The sequence below is a fragment of the Hoplias malabaricus genome, chromosome 2 (assembly GCF_029633855.1).
Source record: "Hoplias malabaricus isolate fHopMal1 chromosome 2, fHopMal1.hap1, whole genome shotgun sequence".
Taxonomy (NCBI): domain Eukaryota; kingdom Metazoa; phylum Chordata; class Actinopteri; order Characiformes; family Erythrinidae; genus Hoplias; species Hoplias malabaricus.
In genome coordinates, this window is record NC_089801.1 from 75,702,638 (window position 1) to 75,725,533 (window position 22,896).

The 22,896-nt window shown below is 39.8% G+C and overlaps 1 protein-coding gene across 1 annotated transcript in view; it reads right to left on the minus strand.

Moving 5' to 3' along the window:
- rgs11 (regulator of G protein signaling 11) overlaps positions 1–16,001 on the minus strand; it is a 34,434-nt gene extending 18,433 nt beyond the window's left edge. The window contains 3 exon segments of the mRNA XM_066655813.1: positions 3,783–3,833; positions 11,691–11,787; positions 15,923–16,001. Coding sequence (XP_066511910.1) covers positions 3,783–3,833; positions 11,691–11,787; positions 15,923–15,985 — 211 coding nt within the window. The 5' untranslated portion in view covers positions 15,986–16,001.
- Between the last annotated feature and the right edge of the window lie 6,895 nt (positions 16,002–22,896).

Consider the following 22,896-nt stretch of genomic DNA (forward strand, 5'->3'; position numbering starts at 1 on the left):
AGTCACACAGCTCCCGGGACCTGGAGGTTATGGGTTTGATTCCCGCTCCGTGTGACTGTCTGTGAGGAGTTGGTGTGTTCTCCCTGTGTCTGTGTGGGTTTCCTCCGGGTGACTGTCTGTGAGGAGTGTGGTGTGTTCTCCCTGTGTCTGCGTGGGTTTCCTTCGGGTGACTGTCTGTGAGGAGTGTGGTGTGTTCTCTCCGTGTCCGCGTGGGTTTCCTCCGGGTGACTGTCTGTGAGGAGTTGGTGTGTTCTCCCTGTGTCTGCGTGGGTTTCCTCCGGGTGACTGTCTGTGAGGAGTGTGGTGTGTTCTCCCTGTGTCTGCGTGGGTTTCCTCCGGGTGACTGTCTGTGAGGAGTGTGGTGTGTTCTCTCCGTGTCCGCGTGGGTTTCCTCCGGGTGACCGTCTGTGAGGAGTTGGTGTGTTCTCCCTGTGTCTGCGTGGGTTTCCTCCGGGTGACTGTCTGTGAGGAGTGTGGTGTGTTCTCTCCGTGTCCGCGTGGGTTTCCTCCGGGTGCTCCGGTTTCCTCCCACGGTCCAAAAACACACATTGGTAGGTTGATTGGTGACTCAAAAGTGTCCGTAGGTGTGAATGTGTGTCTGGTGCCCTATGAAAGACTGGTGCCCCCTCCAGGGTGTATTCCCGCCTTGCGCTCTGGACCCACCGTGAACCTGAACTGGATAAGTGTTACAGACAATGAATGAATGGATCTTATGATACATTCCTAGATGTTTTTATTGTGCATTTCTTTCCTGCTTCATTTGAAATGTCTGTAGTCAGGATAAGGTCTTGTTTAACTGCAGTCTTAATAAAAATATTGGTCATTACCTTAGTCAATACATAATGAATACAGCTAGAATGATGTGTATCTATGTTACACATGATTCAACAAGTACCAGCCCATGTATCTTCAAAATGCATAGTTATATACCAATGTTTTACTAACCCTGATAAAATTGTGTTATTGTCCAAATTTAAAAATGGTATCACAATATTTTCTATTTCTGTGTCATTTGAACACATCGGCTGCTTTTTACATTAAGTGCAAATGTTGCAATAAAAGGAAAAATGGGAATGCCCTAAAAACCTTGTAATAAAATCTCTTTACATTATCTTACATTCAAATTTAAAAAATGTCTTATATTTATATTTATATATATGGTATGAGATACATGGTTTTTTTTTATGCTTTTCTATGGGAAAATAAATTAACACATCTACAGGCTTTTTCTTACAGGATGTAGTAACTAATTTTCACTAAGAACGTCAATGCTACACGTCATTAAAAACTAAAAAGGCATACAAACTTCTGCATGTGACACTTAATTGAAAATAAACCATGTGCTTCTCTACATAAAAATAAACAACACCGCTCAGCTCTTAATCACACACGCTCTCTTTACTGGAACACATTAAGTCATTGTGGAAGTCTCTGGAGTCTTGTTTACGACCCATACACCTGAGTGATGCCCTAGATGTTTACTTAGGCTTACAGAGCACAACAGGGGTGCACAAAAACACAGCCAATATTTCCACATTCAGACTGCTCTTCCATAACACTCCTATACAAAATACACCACTCTAAAACCTCCCAACAAAGGTTGTTGCATTCTCACACATTTACACATTATAATACACTGTAAGCCTGGATTTTATATAAAATTAAACCGTTTAAGTACAATGTACTATTTATTTAAGTTATTTTTTGCTTTACTAGAAAATGTAAGTATACTGTACTCAGTTGAGTACACATTTTAATGTGTTAATAGTTTTAATTTTAATAAACAACAATTTAAAAAATTTATGGATTTAAAGGGTTGATTTAATTCTACAGAGGACAGTGTTTACATGTAAGCCCTCTACTTTTTCAGCTTGCTGTTAGTGAGTGAGGCAAAACTTTTAGGAGCCATTTGTTTTGCTCAATGTAACTGGCATTTATTCACCCTGTATTTTTTACTTGTGGTTACTTGTTGCTGTTTGCATGCAGGGACAATCTTGTTTTGGTATTGTGGAGGCACCAAATGTAGAAGGGGCTCGAGAACTCACAAGAGAGCTCCCAGCATGCTCAGCGTGTGCCCCTTCATAGGATTATTGAGCATACCAAAGGGTATAAAAAAAAAATGTCAACTTGTATTTTAGTTGTAATAAGTTAATGTTTTAAGTTAATTCTAATTCAGTTTTCATTACACGTTACTTAAAAAATTTAAGACAAATGGTTTCCTTGATTTTTTTAAGCTAAATTGAACGTATCCGTGCTTACACTTTACTTGTTTCTTTATAAATAATGCATAAATATTTTTGCCAGTGAAAAACAGTATGTGGCTGTATCTTTAAAATTCCATTGTAAGAGTGAATGACATTTGGATTGCAAATGCCAAACAGAAAATTGCCCTAAACAAAAATCCCTGCTGCCCAGTTCTGATAATCGAAATGTTCTGTTACTTGCATCACTTCATTCATAACATAATACTTATAATATATAAATTTTGCAGTTTTAAAAGCATGTGTGTTAATATTACAATATTCTACTGGGAACATATGTCATTTTTCTGTATTTTGTTACTGAACAATTGCTATTTGTTTGCATTAAGAGAAACTGAATAAAGTAAATTTTAAAAAATAAACTGCACATACAGAACGGCCTTTGTAAGAAATGAGGATTAACCTTCATTTAAAATTAAGGTCTTAAGGTTGGGAGACACCTCCTATTTATGTCAAATCCAGGTTCTTTACACTAAACCCCCTCTATATACAAACGGATATTTACTCCCTATAAAATTGCTGTAGAATAGCTGCATGCTCAATAATATGTCTGGGCTATCAGGGTAGTAAATGAGCTCTATGAGTCTCTGGAGTAAACGGGCACTATCCAAATACTTCTGGGATGAGCTGAGTGGACGTTCCAGTGGAGTAAGAAAATATCATCACTACATGTCAACATGTAGTCTAATGCCAGGATCAGACTGCACGAATGTAGCCAGATTTTGTCGTATCCGACAAATGTCCAAAGTTGGAAACGAATTTGACCGTCAGGGGCGTGTAACGGTTGTGTAGTGTGACATAATCAAAGATCAGCGATGTGGCGTCTGGGATGCCCCACTACGAAAAAGTCTAGCATGTTAGAATTTTTTGGATCGTTTCGCCTAGTCTGACAGTTCCTTGACATGTTCCTTGACAATGGCCAATAGGAGGACAGAGTGCTGTCTGGCGTGTATATGTAAACACAGAGAAGAGAAAGAGGGAGGCTGCTGGTGCAGCTGTCAGATGGAAAAACAAAACTGAGGGAATGCTCTTGACAAGTTTTCACGTCACCTCAAGTTCTCTCTGCAGAACGACAGTCTATTCTCTCCTCCTCGAAACACACAGGAATGGGTCCAAAATTGTGTTTTCTTCTTCTTTCTGGAACACAAAACTGCCAGCAACACATACAGTGCTTCTGTAGCCATGATCGACAGTTCCCACCTCCCTGAGAAATTCTGAACTCAAGCAATGATGCGAAGGAAGAATGCTCCGTGTCAAGTGTAGTATTTCACGAATTTATAGCTCTAATCCGACATTGTGAAAGACAAAAATATCGTGTATTCTGATCCAGGCATAAGGACTTTGTAGAAGACAACAGGCTACTTCATGTGTATGTGTGTTGGAAGAATCCCTAAGAACCAAAATCATCTCTGCAGGGATGCTTGCTGGAAACAGGCCATAGCAACCAGCATGGGCACGTGCAAAACTACAAACACAAATACTGTACACATATGCACATGGACATACATGTGCGCTCCTCACCTTCTTCACTGATGGAAAACTTCTGAATCAGCCAATCAATTATATCTCGACCTGGATGGACAAAAATAAAAAAGAAGACGCCATTAAATGGTCATGAAAACAATGTCAAATATTGCACATTTATTGTTTATTTATTAAATTTGGCCAAAGTGTATATGTGTTAAACAAAAAACTATATTCTAACTTTAAAAATAGTAAACTAATCTTATCTATACTCCCTAGCATTGGTCTTTAATTCTGGATAGGTTCCAGGCCAGGATTTTGCTAATGCACCTGACCGGCCAGCTATAATGTCACACCTGCCGGCCATTGTAAAATCCTGACCTGAAACCTGGATCCAAGGTCCAGATTTAAAGACTTATTTTATAGATGAAGTGTGCTTCAACAACGTTCACAATTGTAATTCAAATCCCCTTGTCAATGGCATGGTGCTGACATACTAGAGTTGTGATTGCTGCCAGTTCTTTTTGGCACACTTTGCACATTTCTTTGAATACTTGGCCAATTTAGACTTCCACTGCTGCTGATAAAGCTGTGAAGACCGTAAGAACAATTTTATGACTGCAGTAGCTAATTATTTTTAGATGGAGCGCTAGCTTGCAGTCTATCCAGTTGAACCTGTCAGACATTAGCAGCTTTTAAACCTAGGGAAATGCTCAACAGTTAGAGGACTAATGTATATGCAGCATATAGGAACTCTGATATGACACACTAGGTAAGAGAGCACCACATTCTTATGTTTTGTTATACTTTAAAGTTTCCTAGTAGTTAAAAGTAGTCTTTTTTTCTGCTTTCTTGGGTTAGCTGGTCATTCTCCTTAGGATAGTTCCTTCAAGGACACAGACTGAATACTCTATCTGCAACAACCTCCACACAGGTTCATGACTTTAAAAATGCCTAGGTCTAAAAACTCCTAAAGATTAAAACAAAGAGGCTATGATTCATGAGGCATTATTCTGAGCATATTTCCTCACCATTTGCTAGCTCTCCTATCTGTTTTTGCACTCAAAATGAGTCTAATGTGTTCATGAATCACATTACTTTAGGTGGAACTGACGCCATATTCAGGAGAGCGCTAACTGTATGAAAGTACCCAGACTGAAAAGTGCCACAAAAATAAACAACTTGAGTTGCAAATTACTTTTCTGGACCCTGAATTGGATAAGCACTTACAGATAATGGATGGATGGAATCTTAAACAGCATTATACATTTAGCCATGACAAAGAAGTACTTCAGCCATTTCCAACCACTGATGATAAAGCATATGGTTGATTACCACAGGCAATTTTTAACACCTTTCTGGTAGGAAGAGAAACCTATTGATTCAAAGTACATTTACAGCAGAAGTCAATAGTAGAAGTAACTGGCTCAATGGGTGGACAATATGTTTAAAAAAATCATATCGTGATAACCACTTTGATGTTCATTAAGTGTGCTTGCACAACTTGCATTTTCTCCACTGAAAAGCATGAAATCAAAGGGATATAATAACTGATGCACCCGAGCTTATTGTCATTATGTTCAATGCCAAACATCAAACATAAATCATCATGCAACTTTTAGAAGTGGAGTGATAGAATACCACCTAATACAGAACATCCAACAATAGTAGCTGGCCTTACTGTTGTTGTGGCTAAATGCCATCAAATCTTCACAGAAGTTATTCCATATCTAGCTTAAAACCTTCCCAGAAAAGTAAATGTTGTTACTGCAGACAAGTGAGGCAAATTCTCTTCAGTCCAGAAGACACATTAAACAATATCTATGATATGCTCAGAGAAGTGCACTCAGCAACTGGGAGTTTGTGATGTTTTCTGTGTATAAAGAAATTATTGTCCACGGTAATCAATACATATGCAGAAGGTAGAGATGAGGTTTTCCTTTAAGGCCATTAGTGCACAGAAAGTTGGCTATGGGCACTATTTATGCCCCAGTAGATGACAAGGCAATGTCTATTAGCCCAAGTTGCTATGTGTGTGTGTGTATGTGTGTCACATGACTGGTTTCCAGGCAGGAAGTGTGCTGTAAAGGCCATGCTCAGAGGCTAAGGTGTGTTAGCACACAGATTTTACATTTATTTTCCATGTTAAGTGTAACCCTACTACTATCTGCAGTTTGGATAAAAATGTATGAACCCCAATTCCAAAGAACGTAGATTTATTTTATTCACAAAAGAAAATAGATCACATATTAAATGTTTAAAATTTCATTTAAAAAACTCATTTAAAACTCAATGGCAGCAACACATTGCAAAAAAAGTTGGGACAGCAACTTAATTTTACGTTGAAGTGCATTTTTCTGATATTGTTCCACAATATTTAGACACAGTTTCTCACAGATTTGTAAACCGCTGCCCATCTTTGCTTCTAACAGATTTCTAAAATCCTCTTTTAAAACCCAGTCACGTGCAAACTGCTCCTCCAGCTGTTTTTTTTATTAGTATCACTTACTTTTCCAGTCTTTTGTTGCTTTCCTACATTTTTTTTATAGACATATTACTGCCATCAATTGTAAATGAGTTAATTTTAGTTTTCTAAATTAATTTTCTGTTTTAATTCTAACTTAATTTTGACCATAATTTACATTTTACACAGCATCTGTGGTAATTTGTGGTTTTGGTAATTTGGTTTGAAGTTCTCAGTCACTGAACTGTTCAGAAATCTACACTCTTGTTACTGCAGCAACGAGGGGAACACTCCTAAAAAATTTCCCTTTTTTTAAGAATGACTGCATGTCAGAAAGCCTTGTTTCACGCAGACAGAAATTGAGCTTTAACCAGTAAAACTTAAGGTGTGGACCTTTGATTTTGCATAAACATGGAAGGGTGAAAGATCTCTGGGCTAGTCTCTAAGTACTGCTCACCGCTGGTAGAGTTGTGAAGGATAGACATAAACCATTTTATCTATCTTGGGAAATAAGCACCATGCTGATTCCAACATCATGTGGACTTTGCAAATAGACAGGCAAATAAATATAATTTTGTTTACAAAAATATGTCCAATGCTTGCTGGCTTGAGCTCTGCCCACACCATAGCTACTCTAGGCTCTATGCTGTTCCTAGCATACAGAACAGTCCGATGATACAAAGAAGCTCTGAAACAGGTGACAACTATGAACTATGCCTTCACATTATAAGGTGATGTGCATGACCACCTGACAGATACAGGTGCATCTCAATAAATTAGAATTTATAAAGTTAATTAAATTCAGTAATTTATTTCAAAAAGTGAAACTCATATTATATAGATTCATTACAGAGTGATCTATTTCCAGGATTTATTTCCTTAAATGTTGATGATTATGGCTTATAGCCAATAAAAACCCCAAAGTCGTTATCTCAGAATATTAGAATATTATATTAGACCAATTGCTCTAACATTTCTTGGTAGATGCCTGAATTGACTTTGGACTTATAACATAGTGGACTAACAACAGCGGATGACATGGCTGCCCAAACCATGGAAACCTCACACTAGACCTCAAGCAGCTTGGATAGTGTGCTTCTCAACTCTTCCTCCAGACTCTGGGACCTTGATTTACTTTAATCTGAAAACAAGACTTTGGACACTGATCAACAGTCCAGTCCTTTTTCTCCTCAGCCCAGGTGAGACGCTTCTGATGTTGTTTCTGGGTCATAAGACACAAGGAATGCGACAGTTGTGGCCCATGTCCTGGATACGTCTGTGTGTGGTGGCTCTTGAAGCACTGACTCCAGCAGCTGTCCACTCCTTGTGAATCTCCCCCAAATTTTTGAATGGCCTTTTCTGGACAATCCTTTCAAGGTTGCAGTTATTTCTCAGTTATTATTCTACCACACTTTTTCCTTCCAATAAACTTTCCATTAATATGCTTGGATACAGCAGGAAGGGGTCAATGACTGCCTTCTGGACATCTGTTGAGTCAGCAGTCTTCCCCATGATTGTGTAGCCTACTGAACCAGACTAAGGGACCATTTCAAAGGCTTAGGAAAACTTTGCAGGTGTTCTGTGTTGATTATTCTAATTTTCTGAGATATTGAGTTTTCATTGGCTATAAGCCATAATCAAAAGAAATACATACTTGCAATAGATCACTCTGTTTGTAATGAATTTATATAATAAAAGTTTAACTTTTTGAATTGAATTACTGAAATAAACTAACTTTTTGATTATATTCTACTTTATTGAGATGCACCTGTACAGACTTCTTTAACATCCTTCCATACAGTGCAGTACTTTTAAATTGTTCCAAGGCTTCAATGCCCCTCCTCCTCAATGAAATCCATCCCGAACTCACACCCATAATCAAGAAGTGCTTCAAGAGGCTCACTGACCCTGCTGGACCTGAACACATCCTTTTGCAGCTGAATCCTAGACTTCCTGACTGGAAGACCTCAGCACTCCAGATTGAGAAAACAACCTCCAACACCACCACACTAAACACTGGTGCACCTATGGGATGTGTACTCAGTCTATTTTAGTTCATTACGCTGACTCATGAATGTGCTGCAACACACACTTCCACACACTTAGACCTATTATCTTAATTAGTTTCAATTAACATATTGCTCTGTAATAATAAAATATACCAGCCCTGATAAAAGTCTGAACACATTATTTCCATGTTGTCAAAAAATAATATTTTAATTGTGGTCAATTCTCAACTTGTCATATTCTTCAAATACGTCAACCAATGTACCACACACTGATTACGCCCATGTTATCAGCATTTACAAATACGAGAAGCAGAGGAGTGAGGGAGAATTTTAGCACTGTTTTGGATTGTTTTGTCTATATATCCTCTCAGTGCATCTCAGACAGCAATGTGTTGAACATGTACTAACCATGAAAGTAAATACACCACTGGCTTGCCTGAATTTAGCACTGATCCAGCAAGTGGCTACGCATGCTAGGTCTGAACCTGTGTAGATCATCAGTATGCACTCATCCCCTCCAATTTTTAAGCATTTTTTAAAGTTTTTCAAGGGGTGGAGTTCAATTTTCTGAAGATGCAACAACTAACTAATTGGTTCATCAAAATGAACTTGAATGTGGACAAGACAAAAAGGTAATGAATGTTGGCTTTTGAGGAGTGCAGACAAATCACATTCCTCTCAACATTCACGGTGATAATCATGAGCACCAAGCCCAACCATGTCTCTACTTCTTGCATTCTACCACATTCCACAGAGGGACTAACACAGAGAATCCTGACTAGCTTTGTCAACACCCGGGGTGGGAATCACAGGGTACCTCACGATACGATTTCATGATAAGGATGATGATATCCTGATACTACGATTCTCAGTATATTGCAAGACAATCCTCCATGATACATCAGAATATCCATGTAACTGAAGAAGGTAAAATACTACTAGATAGGCCAGGAGCTGGAATTATGTCTTTTTAGTGTCCGTTTCAGAGAATCCGTAATCAATAGGAGACAATGTACAACAAATTGCTTATTTTATCTTTGTCTGACTACAGTGTTTGTGTGGGTCATCATTCCATTGTAAAATAGCCATAAACCGACAGAAAGTACAATATTTCTGTGGTGGCCAGGCATGTTCATTACTTTGCCTGTGTATTTTATTTTAGCAAGACAGTTCTTGCAAATTGCCAATTTATTTTGTACCTTCACTGTCACAAAAGCCGAAGTAGGCCCAGACTTTCAACTCGAATGAAGACGTGCCTGAGTTTGTTTTCCTCAGTATTTGGTACCAGTTTATTTATATTGTACCACAAAAGAAAACAATACAATATGTGTCCGTATCAATATTTTGTCTCACCCCTAATCAACAGTGGGTTTGAATGAATCAAACCCAGAGTCTCTCACTCCTCTGTTATGATTATTTACATCACATTTACATCTCTAGAAATGTGGATGACCCCACACACCAGTCGCGGCACCCACCTACACTCTAATACTTCTGTCATAATCATGATCAAAAAAGAACGTTCAACTTACTCAACCTAATGCTATTCCTCTACCATCTCCATGGCGATTAGTCATGCACCAGTTTATTAAAGGCAGTCCATTCATGGACTCACTAACCCCTCTTTTCACTCCCCTACTCATGATACAGGACCAAAGAACTCCTCAACCTGTTCATTCTGTACCACTTAATGCTTAGCATGCCTGTCATTGTGGGGGTTTGGCATAACACACATTCCGAAGCCACCCTGAACTCCTCCCCAAAACCATGAGTTCACCTCCCATTTCAGCTTTCAAGAGGCATGGTGTGTACTATCAAACTTGAGTTATAATATAGCATTATTTTGGGAGTAACTCCTCACCTCATATATACCCTGAAAATCCTGTGTCATTTCCGTGTCAGACAAACTCACTCCAACCTCCACCTCTTTTTCTTGTACTCATCTATCCAACGAGGGTGTTTGGCTTCATACGCATTCCAAACCCCACAGTGAACCCAAAAACATTCAGTTCACCTCCCCATTTCAGCCTTTATGGGCATGGTCCGTACTACCAAAATCTACAATTATTATGACTTTTACTAATGTCAAAATAACATCATATTATGACATTACCTTGGCTTGAGCCAAGGGCCTCTAAATAAACATGAATCAGATACTGACTCTGCTCCCTTACACTTTCTCTTATGTAAACCCCTGCCTCCTTGCAGAGGATGACACTGCAGAGCACTGTAATATTAATCATTTGAAAACCAACTTTGAGGCTGGAAAGCACAGTGTAGTCTGACTCAACTGTAAAAACACTTTACAGTGGATGTTGGTTCTCTTCAAACATTAAAACTTAATATTAAACATAAACAAATTAAACAGATAGATTCTTTATTGATCCTGAAGGAAATTTAGCCTTCAGTAGGAACAAACAACACAGTAGAATTCACATTAGAGAAGACATTGCCATATACAGAACATGGTAAAGCAGATCAAGCTATAAGAGCATGCAAAAATAAAATGCAAGTTAATATATTGATGCAAGGGCAACAAATAAAATATACATATAAGGGAAATGATAAAAGCAGGGCAAAGATTACAGCTAATTCAACTTTAGAACTGTTAAACCAACACAGAGTGTTGATGAGTGTAAACAATATGTAATGTACATCTGACTATATCCATCCATCCATTATCTGTAACCCTTATCCAGTTCAGGGTCGCGGTGGGTCCAGAGCCTTACCTGGAATCATTGGGAGCAAGGCGGAAATATACCCTGGAGGGGGAATCTGACTATATATATTGTCAGAAGCCCCCTCCAGGGTGTATTGTACTGTGGGTTCAGTGCCTTGCCCGCTGGTCTTGGGGACTGAAACGGCAAGCGCAGTACTCTAAACATTAGGCCACAGCTGCCCACATTAAACCATGGCTGCCCATATGATACATGTATAGAAATGTACATAGGAATATAAGGTTAAAAATAAAACTCAAACTATCCATCGGTTTTAGACTGCAGATTCATCTGAGCTTCCAAAGAACACACTTGTAAATGATTAACACACATTATTTCTAGGTACAGTGAGTGATATGGCAAAATGTCCCCACAATACAAAGTTAAATATAATATTCACATTCATATTGTAAATAAGTACAGAAAACTCTACCCAGATACTGGGGATGAGTACTGTGATTTGTTACAATAATAACAAAATTAATACATTTATTTATTATTATTATTAAATCAGTAATATCAACTGTCAGAAGAAAAGAAAAATAAAAAGGTTTTCCACAGTTAAAACAACAAGGCATAGAGGCATATCTCTAATTATCAAATGGGCTGATCATGTCATGACACGCTGGCAGCATGGAAACTGCATGGAACCATCCGTAAAAACCATGTGGGAATATCAGGGGGATGTAAGAAGAGCTTAGTCTACTTTGATTACATTAGGAACGCGAGGGGTGGAGGGAAAGGGACAGTGAGAGAAACTGAGAGAGAGTCTCACCGGTCATGGCATGAGGTATGACTGTAATAAGGAGTCGCTGGGTTCTCATCTTCATGCCCATGTCGGGGTCCTGCATCGATATTATCACCCGCTCCATCTAATATCAACACACAACATTAAAAATACACTTTTCTTTTATCAGTACTGATATTTCAATATTACAAGACATTTTAACAGTAAATGACATCACGATATCTTTAAAAATATATAAGCCACATTGAAAATTGTGCAAATAATAAAACCATAAACGACAATGATCTTTATTTATTCCTTAACATTTAAGTTTTAGGCTGTGATAAGTTTAAATAAATACATACTATATCTAACTGTCCACATTTTGAAATGAAACATGCAGTTGATCCACAAAAATTACAAAGAATTTAGATTAGAATAATATAATCTTACTGCCTAGTCCTATTCATAATAATAATAAACCCACAATGAGTGATCGAGCACTGTACTAAAAGGCCATTATACGAAACTAAGGCATAGCTTTTTATGATGGATCTATTTGTTTTAAAATTCCACCAAATGAAATCCAAATCTATTGCAGAGAACCCTACAGAAAGTGCACCTATGTGAAGGGGGTTGAGGATTTTATCTTAATTTTTATGTATTTTGCACAGGTCTTTTAAAACAATGTTGATGCACCCAGCCAGTGACATACTGCACAAACATCTGCAGTGGATTTGCTGTGTGTTAATACTCCAAAATCTAAATACCAATATGACTGGATGTTATTATTACTCTATACATCTCCTAGCACAAAACGTACACAGAAAATAACACTGGTGGAAAAAGGCAAAAGACTTTCCATTTAAACTGTTTGTTAGACCATTATTTGTATACAAAGCACATTCAGTAACATGCTGAGAATTGCTTTGACTCACTGCTGAGCTGAGAATGACCCTCCAACCGAATAATGCATGCACAGTGGTGGTCCTGTGGGGGTTATGACCATGGATACACGTGGTAATAAAAGGCTAACAAATTATGCAGGGAAACAGACTTCAGTCTTCACTCTTAATGGCAAAACTATGAAGTGCACCTACACTATACATTCAAAGGTTTTTCAACACTTCCTCTGTCAACACTGCCCATGCATGACAGCTAAAATGAAGGATATTGAAAGTTCCCAATTTGCTACAGTAATAAGTGATAAAGTACAAGGCCAAAGAGATCATTCATGTGCATTTAAGAGAGCGGCAGAGAGGGGGCGCTGATGTCACACTCTGAAAACAGGTGGGGGGTAAGCACATGCCACATTCATGTATTCATGCCACAGTAAAAAGTAATCACTGTTCAATTACAATCTTCTACTTGGGGTTTGGTTCTTCAAGGGTTCTTTAATAAAGACTGGGTTTCTAATAGGAACCATGCGTGTCTTTTTAAAAAGTCAAAATGACATTAAAAGGTTCTGCTATTATTACAAGCTTGACGTAATCATTACAAGAACGTTTTTTGGTGCCATATAGTCGCCTTTTCAAAAAGCGTCTACATATAACATACAACACTTTCTCTATCAAGTTGAAGAAGCATTTCACAGTGTAAATAACAACTTACGCATGAAACGGTTTTTGAGTGTCCATGGTTCTAAATAGAACTGTGTCTATTATTTTTCTTGTCATTATTATCAGTAGATAGATGACTTTCAGTAGGTAGATAATCGGTACAGTTGGCTACAGACTGAACAGCTACTCAAGCAACAAACAAAAAAAGCACCTTATCTTGAACAGCACTTTGTGCTGCTTCAGCTGTCATGGACAACTAGATGGAATGCACTCATCATTTGTAGATGAAGATAAGGGGGACTCGTTGCTGACATTATATGTTGTGTCTTCTGTTTCTTCAAGGTCATTTAGAGCCTCTCATAACAAATCTGCCAACAAACCTTTCTTTGACATTTCACCATTTACTTTTCACTGTGGCACGAATACAGTGCTGCTCTTGGCTCAGTGCAATCCCTGCTTTGCTTTTTTGGCAAGTTCACAGCACCACACAGTGGAATACTATACAGATGATCTGATATTATTTATAGGTGGTGGTTTGTTTTCAATTCTGATACAAATTCAGCATTTTATTCTTTAAATGGAACTCAACATGCATTGTTTGTGTGGTAAGAGCGACATGAAATCATTAATTCATTATCTGTAAGCACTCAGTTCAGGGTCACGGCGGGTCCGGAGGCTACCCAGAATCACTGGCAGGAATACACTCTGGAGGGGGCGCCAGTCACACACTCACACATTCCTATGGTCACTTTTGAGTCACCAATCCACCTACCAACGTGTGTTTTTGGACTGTGGGAGGAAACCGTAGCACCCGGAGGAAACCCACGCAGACACAGGGAGAACACACCACACTCCTCACAGACAGTCACCCGGAGAAAACCCACTCAGACACAGAGAGAACACACCACACTCCTCACAGACAGTCACCCAGAGAAAACCCATACGGACACAGAGAGAACACACCACACTCCTCACAGACAGTCACCCGGAGGAAACCCACGCAGACACAGGGAGAACACACCATACTCCTCACAGACAGTCACCCGGAGGAAACCCACGCAGACACAGGGAGAACACACCACACTCCTCACAGACAGTCACCCGGAGGAAACCCACGCAGACACAGGGAGAACACACCACACTCCTCACAGACAGTCACCCAGAGGAAACCCACGCAGACACAGGGAGAACACACCACACGATAAGCGATACATGTGACCTGACCCCCAACATTTCTGACACTGCACTGCTCCTTTTAACCTCATACTTAAATATTATAAACTTATGATATAAACACGTAAATTTGTAACCTCACCATCTGTCACTGTACTAATAAAGTAAACAAAAAAATTTACAAATTTTATACTGATTATTCATTCATTATCTGTAACCACTTTTCCAGGTTAGGGTCACAGTGGGTTCGGAGCCTACTCGGAATCACTGGACGCAAGGCGGGAACACACCCTGGAGGGGGCGCCAGTCCTTCACAGGGCGACACACACACACACACACAAACATTCTTTATACTGATTAATTTGATTAATGTATATTTACAGGCCTAATGATGCAAATTTAGCAAAATATTAAACAGGAATAAAAAGTCTTGCCCCATGATTAACTTTTACCTTTTCCATCACTGAACTTACTACTGCAGCCTTTCAAAAGGAAAAGGGTGTCAAAACACACCAAAATAGCCATGAAAACAAAAATTTCACTCTGGTTGAAGACCAAACTATGTAAGATTCTTGTCCAACAATTCAAACATTTCTCAATGCATGATTGACAAAAACAAAAATAAAGGCTTTTCACCATCTTACATACAGGATAGTGTGAAAAAATTCACAGAAATCTCAGTCAAGACCATAAACTACTATTAAATCCACACAACCTTTAACCCCTCAGACTGCCACCACTACTACAAAAATGAAACCTGAAACATCATTAAAGCATGAGAAATCCATACATCATTTCTGTGTAGAAACACCACTGAATTCTCTGTGCTCACACTCGTCTCAGACGGTCCAAAAACATGTCTTATAACTTAGAGAGATTGAAAATAATCACATATTCAATATTATTTATTGCATTTTACACAATATGCCAACTTTTTCAAAAACTGGGTTTCCCTGTAAACACTAAAAGCTTAATAGTTTCCTAATAATATAATTAGAATAAATGCAAGTTTATCCACAACATAGCAGTTCATAAGAAATCACACGGACAGAGCTCTCTTTAACACATGTAAACATTCAGGCCAGTCATACCATACATATTGGCCAACACTGACAGAAAGAAAAGGTATAGTAACGGTACATTTATTGTCAGAGGTGAATATGTGTAAGCTTTAAGGAACTGTAAGTGTATTATTAATGTAGAACATGTTTATTATGTTCCCTAACTAAAAGTACCCCAGTCATGGTGACTGCTAACACCCCAGTGATAGTTTCCTGAGAGTGTAAGTGTTTTAGTTCAGTTGTGGTGTCCATGTATGTGCATTTTTCTAAATTTAACCCAGTATTTCAAAAATAACCATATATTTTGTAGGTTAATTTTATATATAAAGTATATTATAATACATCATTTTTACTTCCAAACTTTAAAAATACTGGTGAATGTTGTTTATTTTATATCACTATTATTTTCCACGGAAGTAGAAGTGTTTACTGCAGACTGCAGTGAGTTTGTGAGTTACACTCAATACCCATCAGAAATAATCCCTACCTTGGTTAAGCAGGGCATTTGTTCTCTCTGCAGTCCGCTCTGGTTCAGTGTGTTGATGGTCATGATGTCTGCACTGCAGCTCCCCATACATGCGACTGAGGATAAGTTACACACACTAGTGAAGATCTCTAGGAGACACAAGGGATGGGTGGAGAGAGAGAGAGAGAGAGAGGAAAAGATAGAGTGAGAGTTGGAGAGAGAGCGGTAGACAGACAGAGAGAGAGAGAGAGAGAGAGAGAGAGCTAGAGAGAGAGAGAGAGAGAGAAAGAGAGAAAGAGAGCTAGAGAGAGAGAGAGAGAGAGAGAGAGAGAGAGAGATAGAGAGAGAGAAAGAGAGCTAGAGAGAGAGAGAGAGAGAGAGAGAGAGAGAAAGAGAGCTAGAGAGAGAGACTGCTGGTGATAGGTGGACTGTTTGTGAGGGAGGGCCTTTAACCAATAACAGCTGTAGAAATGCGGACTGGGTGGGAAAGGGGCGAGGGAAACACATAGAATGTTGCGCCACCTACTGGGGTTTTGTGAGAAACCATATGTGTAAAACTCAAAACATCACTTTCTCTACATTATGAGCCCAGGTGGAAATGATTTTTGGAGTGAAAGAATTGCGCTGAAATTGACTAGATTCAAAAATAAACAATATATATATATATATATAAAAAACACTTGTGAAATTACATGAGGGCCATACAATATATAAAGCACCCAGCCCACTGTCTTCTTACCATCAGCTATATATATATATATATTTATTTATAAAGTCTTTGAATTTGATGCCTACCACAAACTCCAAAATAGCTGGAGTGAGGCAATTGAAATGATACACTGTATAACTCTATAAAATGTAAAATATCCCATGCCAATCCATTACATAATGAAAAAGATATGAAAAAAAAGAAAGGTACGAGCTGAAAAAGGCTCTGTAAAAAGTTTGGTAAATTTTGAACTGCATGTAAACTGCACCTGTGATCTGTGTGGAGGAGGATGTATGTGTGAGTAACTTTATTTACAAAACTAACAAAAATCATAATCTGAAAATAGTCAAGTAGGACACGGAATACACAAACCAAAACAAACCTTACAACCCTTGACATAAACTATTAGAAAACAACTATGAACAGATGTATAACAAACAAGCACGCACATACAAGAAACCAAGGGGATATATATATATATATATATATATATATATATATATATATATATATATATATATATATATATATATATTGTCATGTGTGTTCTCCCTGTGTCTGCGTGGGTTTCCTCCAGGTGACTGTCTGTGAGGAGTGTGGTGTGTTCTCCCTGTGTCTGCCTGGGTTTCCTCCGGGTGACTGTCTGTGAGGAGTGTGGTGTGTTCTCCCTGTGTCTGCGTGGGTTTCCTCCGGGTGACTGTCTGTGAGGAGTGTGGTGTTCTCCCTGTGTCTGCGTGGGTTTCCTCCGGGTGACTGTCTGTGAGGAGTGTGGTGTGTTCTCCCTGTGTCTGCCTGGGTTTCCTCCGGGTGACTGTCTGTGAGGAGTGTGGTGTGTTCTCCCTGTGTCTGCGTGGGTTTCCTCCGGGTGACTGTCTGTGAGGAGTGTGGTGTTCTCCCTGTGTCTGCGTGGGTTTCCTCCGGGTGACTGTCTGTGAGGAGTGTGGTGTGTTCTCCCTGTGTCTGCGTGGGTTTCCTCCAGGTGACTGTCTGTGAGGAGTGTGGTGTGTTCTCCCTGTGTCTGCGTGGGTTTCCTCCGGGTGACTGTCTGTGAGGAGTGTGGTGTTCTCCCTGTGTCTGCGTGGGTTTCCTCCGGGTGACTGTCTGTGAGGAGTGTGGTGTGTTCTTCCTGTGTCTGTGTGGGTTTCCTCCGGGTGACTGTCTGTGAGGAGTGTGGTGTGTTCTCCCTGTGTCTGCGTGGGTTTCCTCCGGGTGACTGTCTGTGAGGAGTGTGGTGTTCTCCCTGTGTCTGCGTGGGTTTTCTCCGGGTGACTGTCTGTGAGGAGTGTGGTGTGTTCTCCCTGTGTCTGCGTGGGTTTCCTCCGGGTGACTGTCTGTGAGGAGTGTGGTGTGTTCTCCCTGTGTCTGCGTGGGCTTCCTCCGGGTGACTGTCTGTGAGGAGTGTGGTGTGTTCTCCCTGTGTCTGCGTGGGCTTCCTCCGGGTGACTGTCTGTGAGGAGTGTGGTGTGTTCTCCCTGTGTCTGCGTGGGCTTCCTCCGGGTGACTGTCTGTGAGGAGTGTGGTGTGTTCTCTCTGTGTCTGTGTGGGTTTCCTCCGGGTGCTCTGGTTTCCTCCCACAGTCCAAAAACGCACGTTGGTAGGTGGATTGGTGACTCAAAAGTGTCTGTAAGTGTGAGTGAGTGTCTGTGTTGCCCTGTGAAGGACTGGCTCCCCCTCCAGGGTGTATTCCCGCCTTGCGCCCAATGATTCAAGGTAGGCTCTGGACCCACGGCGACCCTGAACTGGATAAGCGGTTACAGATAATGAATGAATGAATGAATATTGTCATGAATTGCCCTGTCTAGCGTGTTCCTGCTCTGTTTGTGTCTCTCCTTTGTTTGTCATGTGCATAGAAGCACATGGCTCTTTGCTTTGTTTTGTTCCTGTCTCCCTCATCTCTGCCTTAGCTCCACCCTCTCACGGTGCCTCCTTTGTAGTCCTGCCCCCTCATTATCTGTCACAGGTGTTCCTTGTTAGTAGTGTGTATTTAAGTTCCTTGGTGTCAGAGTTTCTTTGGTGGACAGTCCTTCCATTAGTGTGCTTGTTTGGTCTGTCCATTTCTTCTTTTTCTGCTGCTTCTTATTATTCTACTACTACTTGTGCTTTGTGTGTTTGTTTGGTTTGTCTCTCTCTAATGTTAGTATTTCTCTATCTCTCTAGTCTGTTTACTTTTCTTTCTAGTCAGTTAGTAATTCCCTCTCTCTCTAGCCTAATAAGTATCTCTGTCTCAGCTACCCTGCTTAAGTATCATCTGTCTATATCTAAGCTTCCCTATCCAGTCTAGGTCTCTCTGTATCCGTCTTCCAGTCTAGGTCTCCATATATCTCAGTATCCTTATCTAGTTTTCTGTCTTTGTCTTAGTATCTCTGTAAAGTGTCTCCATTCATTATCTTTGTTCTAAATAAAGTACTGTGTTATAGCATTTGTGTCCACCTCCCTTAGTCCACGTGGTCCTGACATAATGTCCACCCTTTATATGGACGCCGCTAACACAGCCAGCTCTCTAGAGGTCACGGGAGATTTTCGGAGGCTAGGTGACATCCAAAAGTCCATAATCCAGGCCATAGTTGAGTCCAGAGCTTCAGATGAGCTGCACCGTGTTTCTGTTGGACATATAGGACTGGTACCTGTGTGACAGGTGGTTAAAGAGGGCTCCAGCTTAGAGCAGAAAGTTAAAAGGAAGAACAAGGCCAAGAAAGCTGTTTTGCTTCTAGCCCTGAGTCCTGTACAACTCCTCTGCCCCAGTCTTCAGTTCCTATGGATGCTAGAAAAGCATGCCAGCTCACCCTTCTTTATGGACAACCACTAGGGAACTGGTAGGCTCTATCAGGCATACCATTCCGTTTATACTATAAATAAAAACAGACAACATGACAGACAACTTCCTAGTTGGACATGGGAAAAAAAACAAAACACAAAGACAGGAAAAACAAAGACAGACCAGGAAATACACAAAACAGGGAAAACTCCCTGGTGCACAGACCTGAACCGAACAAAGGAGAGGACCCTAGACAACACAAAACAGACTTAACAGACCAAGGGACACACAGATGACAGAAAATGAGCTTAGGCAGGGGTCCAGACAGGAGACTTGACAAGGGATTGGACATTAGAAGATTAGAATCAGAATCAGATTTATGTTTACACACACAAGGAATTTGGTTCTGGTTGATGGTGTCTCTCTAGTACAGACATAGTTACACATTTAAAGACTATATAACATTTCAGAATCTAAAAAAATGAGGTGCACTGTGGTGCAACAAAAATAATGTGCAACATTTAGGCAATGATGTATTTAATTATGTATATCTTGGTGTTATTTATTGGCTGTTAACAAGTGGGGGTGGCACAGTGGCGCAGCAGGTAGTGTTGCAGTCAGACAGCTCCAGGGACCTGGAGGTTGTCGGTTCGAGTCACGCTCTGGTTGACTGTCTGTGAGGAGTTTGGTGTGTTCTTTCGGTGTCCGTGGGGATTTCCTCCAGGTGCTCCGGTCCAAAAACACGCGTTGGTAGGTGGATTGGTGACTCAAGTGTCCCACCCCGACCCTGAACTGGATAAGCAGTTACAGACAATAAATGAACGTTAATGAGTGTGATAGCATGAGGAAAGAGTGTCTGGTAGTTTTTGTGTTCTGCAACACCTACCAGAGGGAAGGAGCTGAAATAAATTGTGTCCAGGGTGTGAGGAGTCTGTGATGATTTTCTCTGCCCGTTTCCTGGTTCTTGAAGTGTACAAGTCCTGAAGGTTGGGCAGAGGAGCGCCAATGTTTTTTTTTTTTTCAGCAGTTCTGATTGTTCTCTGCAGTCTATCTTGTTTTGTAGCTGCTTCAAACCAGATTGTAATAGAAGTGCACAAGACAGGGTCAATGATCGCAGAGTAGAACTGCCTCAACAACAACTGTGGCAGACCATAATTTCTCAGTTGGCGCAGAAAGTACCTCCTCTGTTGTGGCTTTTTGAGGTTGGAGCTGATGTTAAGCTCCCATTTCGGGTCCTGAGAGATGGTAGTTCCCAGGAACTTGAAGTTCTCCACAGTCATCACAGATGACATGATGCAAACGCTCATGAAATGAAATGACACAATCCGGCAAATTGACATTTGAAGTGGCACCAACCCCTTCAACCATCCACTTCTCTTTTAACAGTTTTAATGGCCCTCGTACTTTGCGCGCAAACACCAAATCTGCAGCACCAAACCCCAAAGACTTGAGGAGTCTCACGAAAAGCAAACAAAAGCAATGGAAGTTCCTCATCCCAGTCTTTTTTAGATTTTAATCTGATTTTTTTTCTCAAACTGAAGTTTAACACCGTTGTCAAGGCAACTTAAAGCATGTATATACAAAGCGCTCACTTTCATTTTTTAATGCTTGCTCTTGTAAGTTTACTGTGGTTCTGCTAACTGCCATTTATATCCCGCCAGATGTTAATGTTTACTTCGCGCTAGCACTTTTGAATGATAGCATTAGCCAACAACAAAGCCTGCATCCTGATGCCATGCATATTATAGTGGGGACTTTAACCAGGTGGATTTAAAAGCAGTGCCATTAAGTACTTAGACTCTAAATGCCCATCATCATTTGAAAAGAAGACTCCTGCAATTATTGAACAGAGAGCATTAAATGACCAGATTTCAATATAATATTCATTGACTTAAATGACCTTTCTGTTAATATTCCAAGTTCAGTTTACTTTTTACCATTTTGGTCAGCCAAGTTACTTAGGTTTTCAAGGAAAATTTGCAAGATTCTTCTTTATTAGTTTTAAAAATTACACAACATTTATTCATAAATATCTTCCAGTCAAACCTATTTACAAAAATACAACTACTTCGTGCTTTATAGCTTTCATTAAACATGACATATATTTACAGGCTTTAGCTGATGCTCTTACCCAGAGTGATTTAAAAGGTCACTTGCATTACAGAGGTGGGGCAATGCAGTGTTAGGAGTCATGCATAAGGACATTTTGTTGGTGTAGTACAGCAGTTCCCCAGACAAGGAACTCCGGTGTCACTCATGGTGTGGCAGGTAATGATATTATCAATTGTACCACACCAACAAGTACAGTTATTCTAATTTTCTTAAAACATGTCAGTAACGTAAATGTAAAATAGGTTAAAGAACCCACAAAACTAAAATAATAAAAAATTCTGTCATTTTAAACGTGTCTTCAGTTATACCTTGGCATTCCCTGTAGTACCATCATTTGCAGATGTCACATTGTATCTGTAAGACATGAAAAAATAATGTCCTGAGCTAATATACAATTATAAATATATTAAGTACTGCAATACACCATATTACAATTGTAATGTATTTTGTCTAAAGATTTAAGGAGTATCCAACTTTTTTTTTTTACTTTTACATTTTGACATTGAAATATACTACTGAATATAATCTAAACATACCCACTGTATTTTGTTTTCTCCTTTTGATGGCAAGCTGTTCAAACCACACAAAGAACACAAATCTTGAAGAGCAAAAGGAGATATCTTAAGTTATCAAAGTTAGAATAATCTTCAGTTGTAATATTGTAAAACTTTTAAAGAGTTATGTAAATCAAACTGCCAGTAAATGCTGTGTGCTACCATGTAATTATTATACTAGAGTTGATAAGACAGTTACTGCTTTTATTTCACTCACATCAATTGTTTGTTAGTTATCGTAAACTCACCTGTTAACTGTAGAAAGAAAACTACCATCTCTTCCCTTAGCCTTTCAATCTCTGAACGTCTCTGTACCACTTGGATGTTGTCAGGGAGGGCTGGGAACTGTGTGATGTCTGAATCCATCTGATATTAACAAACCATACAGTAAGTGTTGATTATACTCTTCTGGAAAAAAATGCAGGTAGTGTCGCAGTCACACAGCTCCAGGGACCTGGAGGTTGTGGGTTCGAGTTCTGCTCCGGGTGACTGTCTGTGAGGAGTGTGGTGTGTTCTCCCTGTGTCTGTGTGGGTTTCCTCCGGGTGCTCCGGGTTCCAACCACAGTCCAAAAACACACGTTGGTAGGTGGATTGGTGACTCATAAGTGGCCGTAGGTGTGAGTGTGTGTCGCCCTGTGAACGACTGGCGCCCCCTCCAGGGTGTGTTCCCGCCTTGTGCTCAGTGATTCTGGGTAGGCTCCGGACCCACTGCTGTATGAATGATTTTATGAATATACATATCAGCTAGATGTCCTGATCCATTTTACCTTTATAAAAAAAATATGCCACAACTAGAAGCACCACTCTGTATGGAATGAGGTATTAATGCTCCGTTGTATTTTTTTCCCTATCCAGTCTTCCAGTT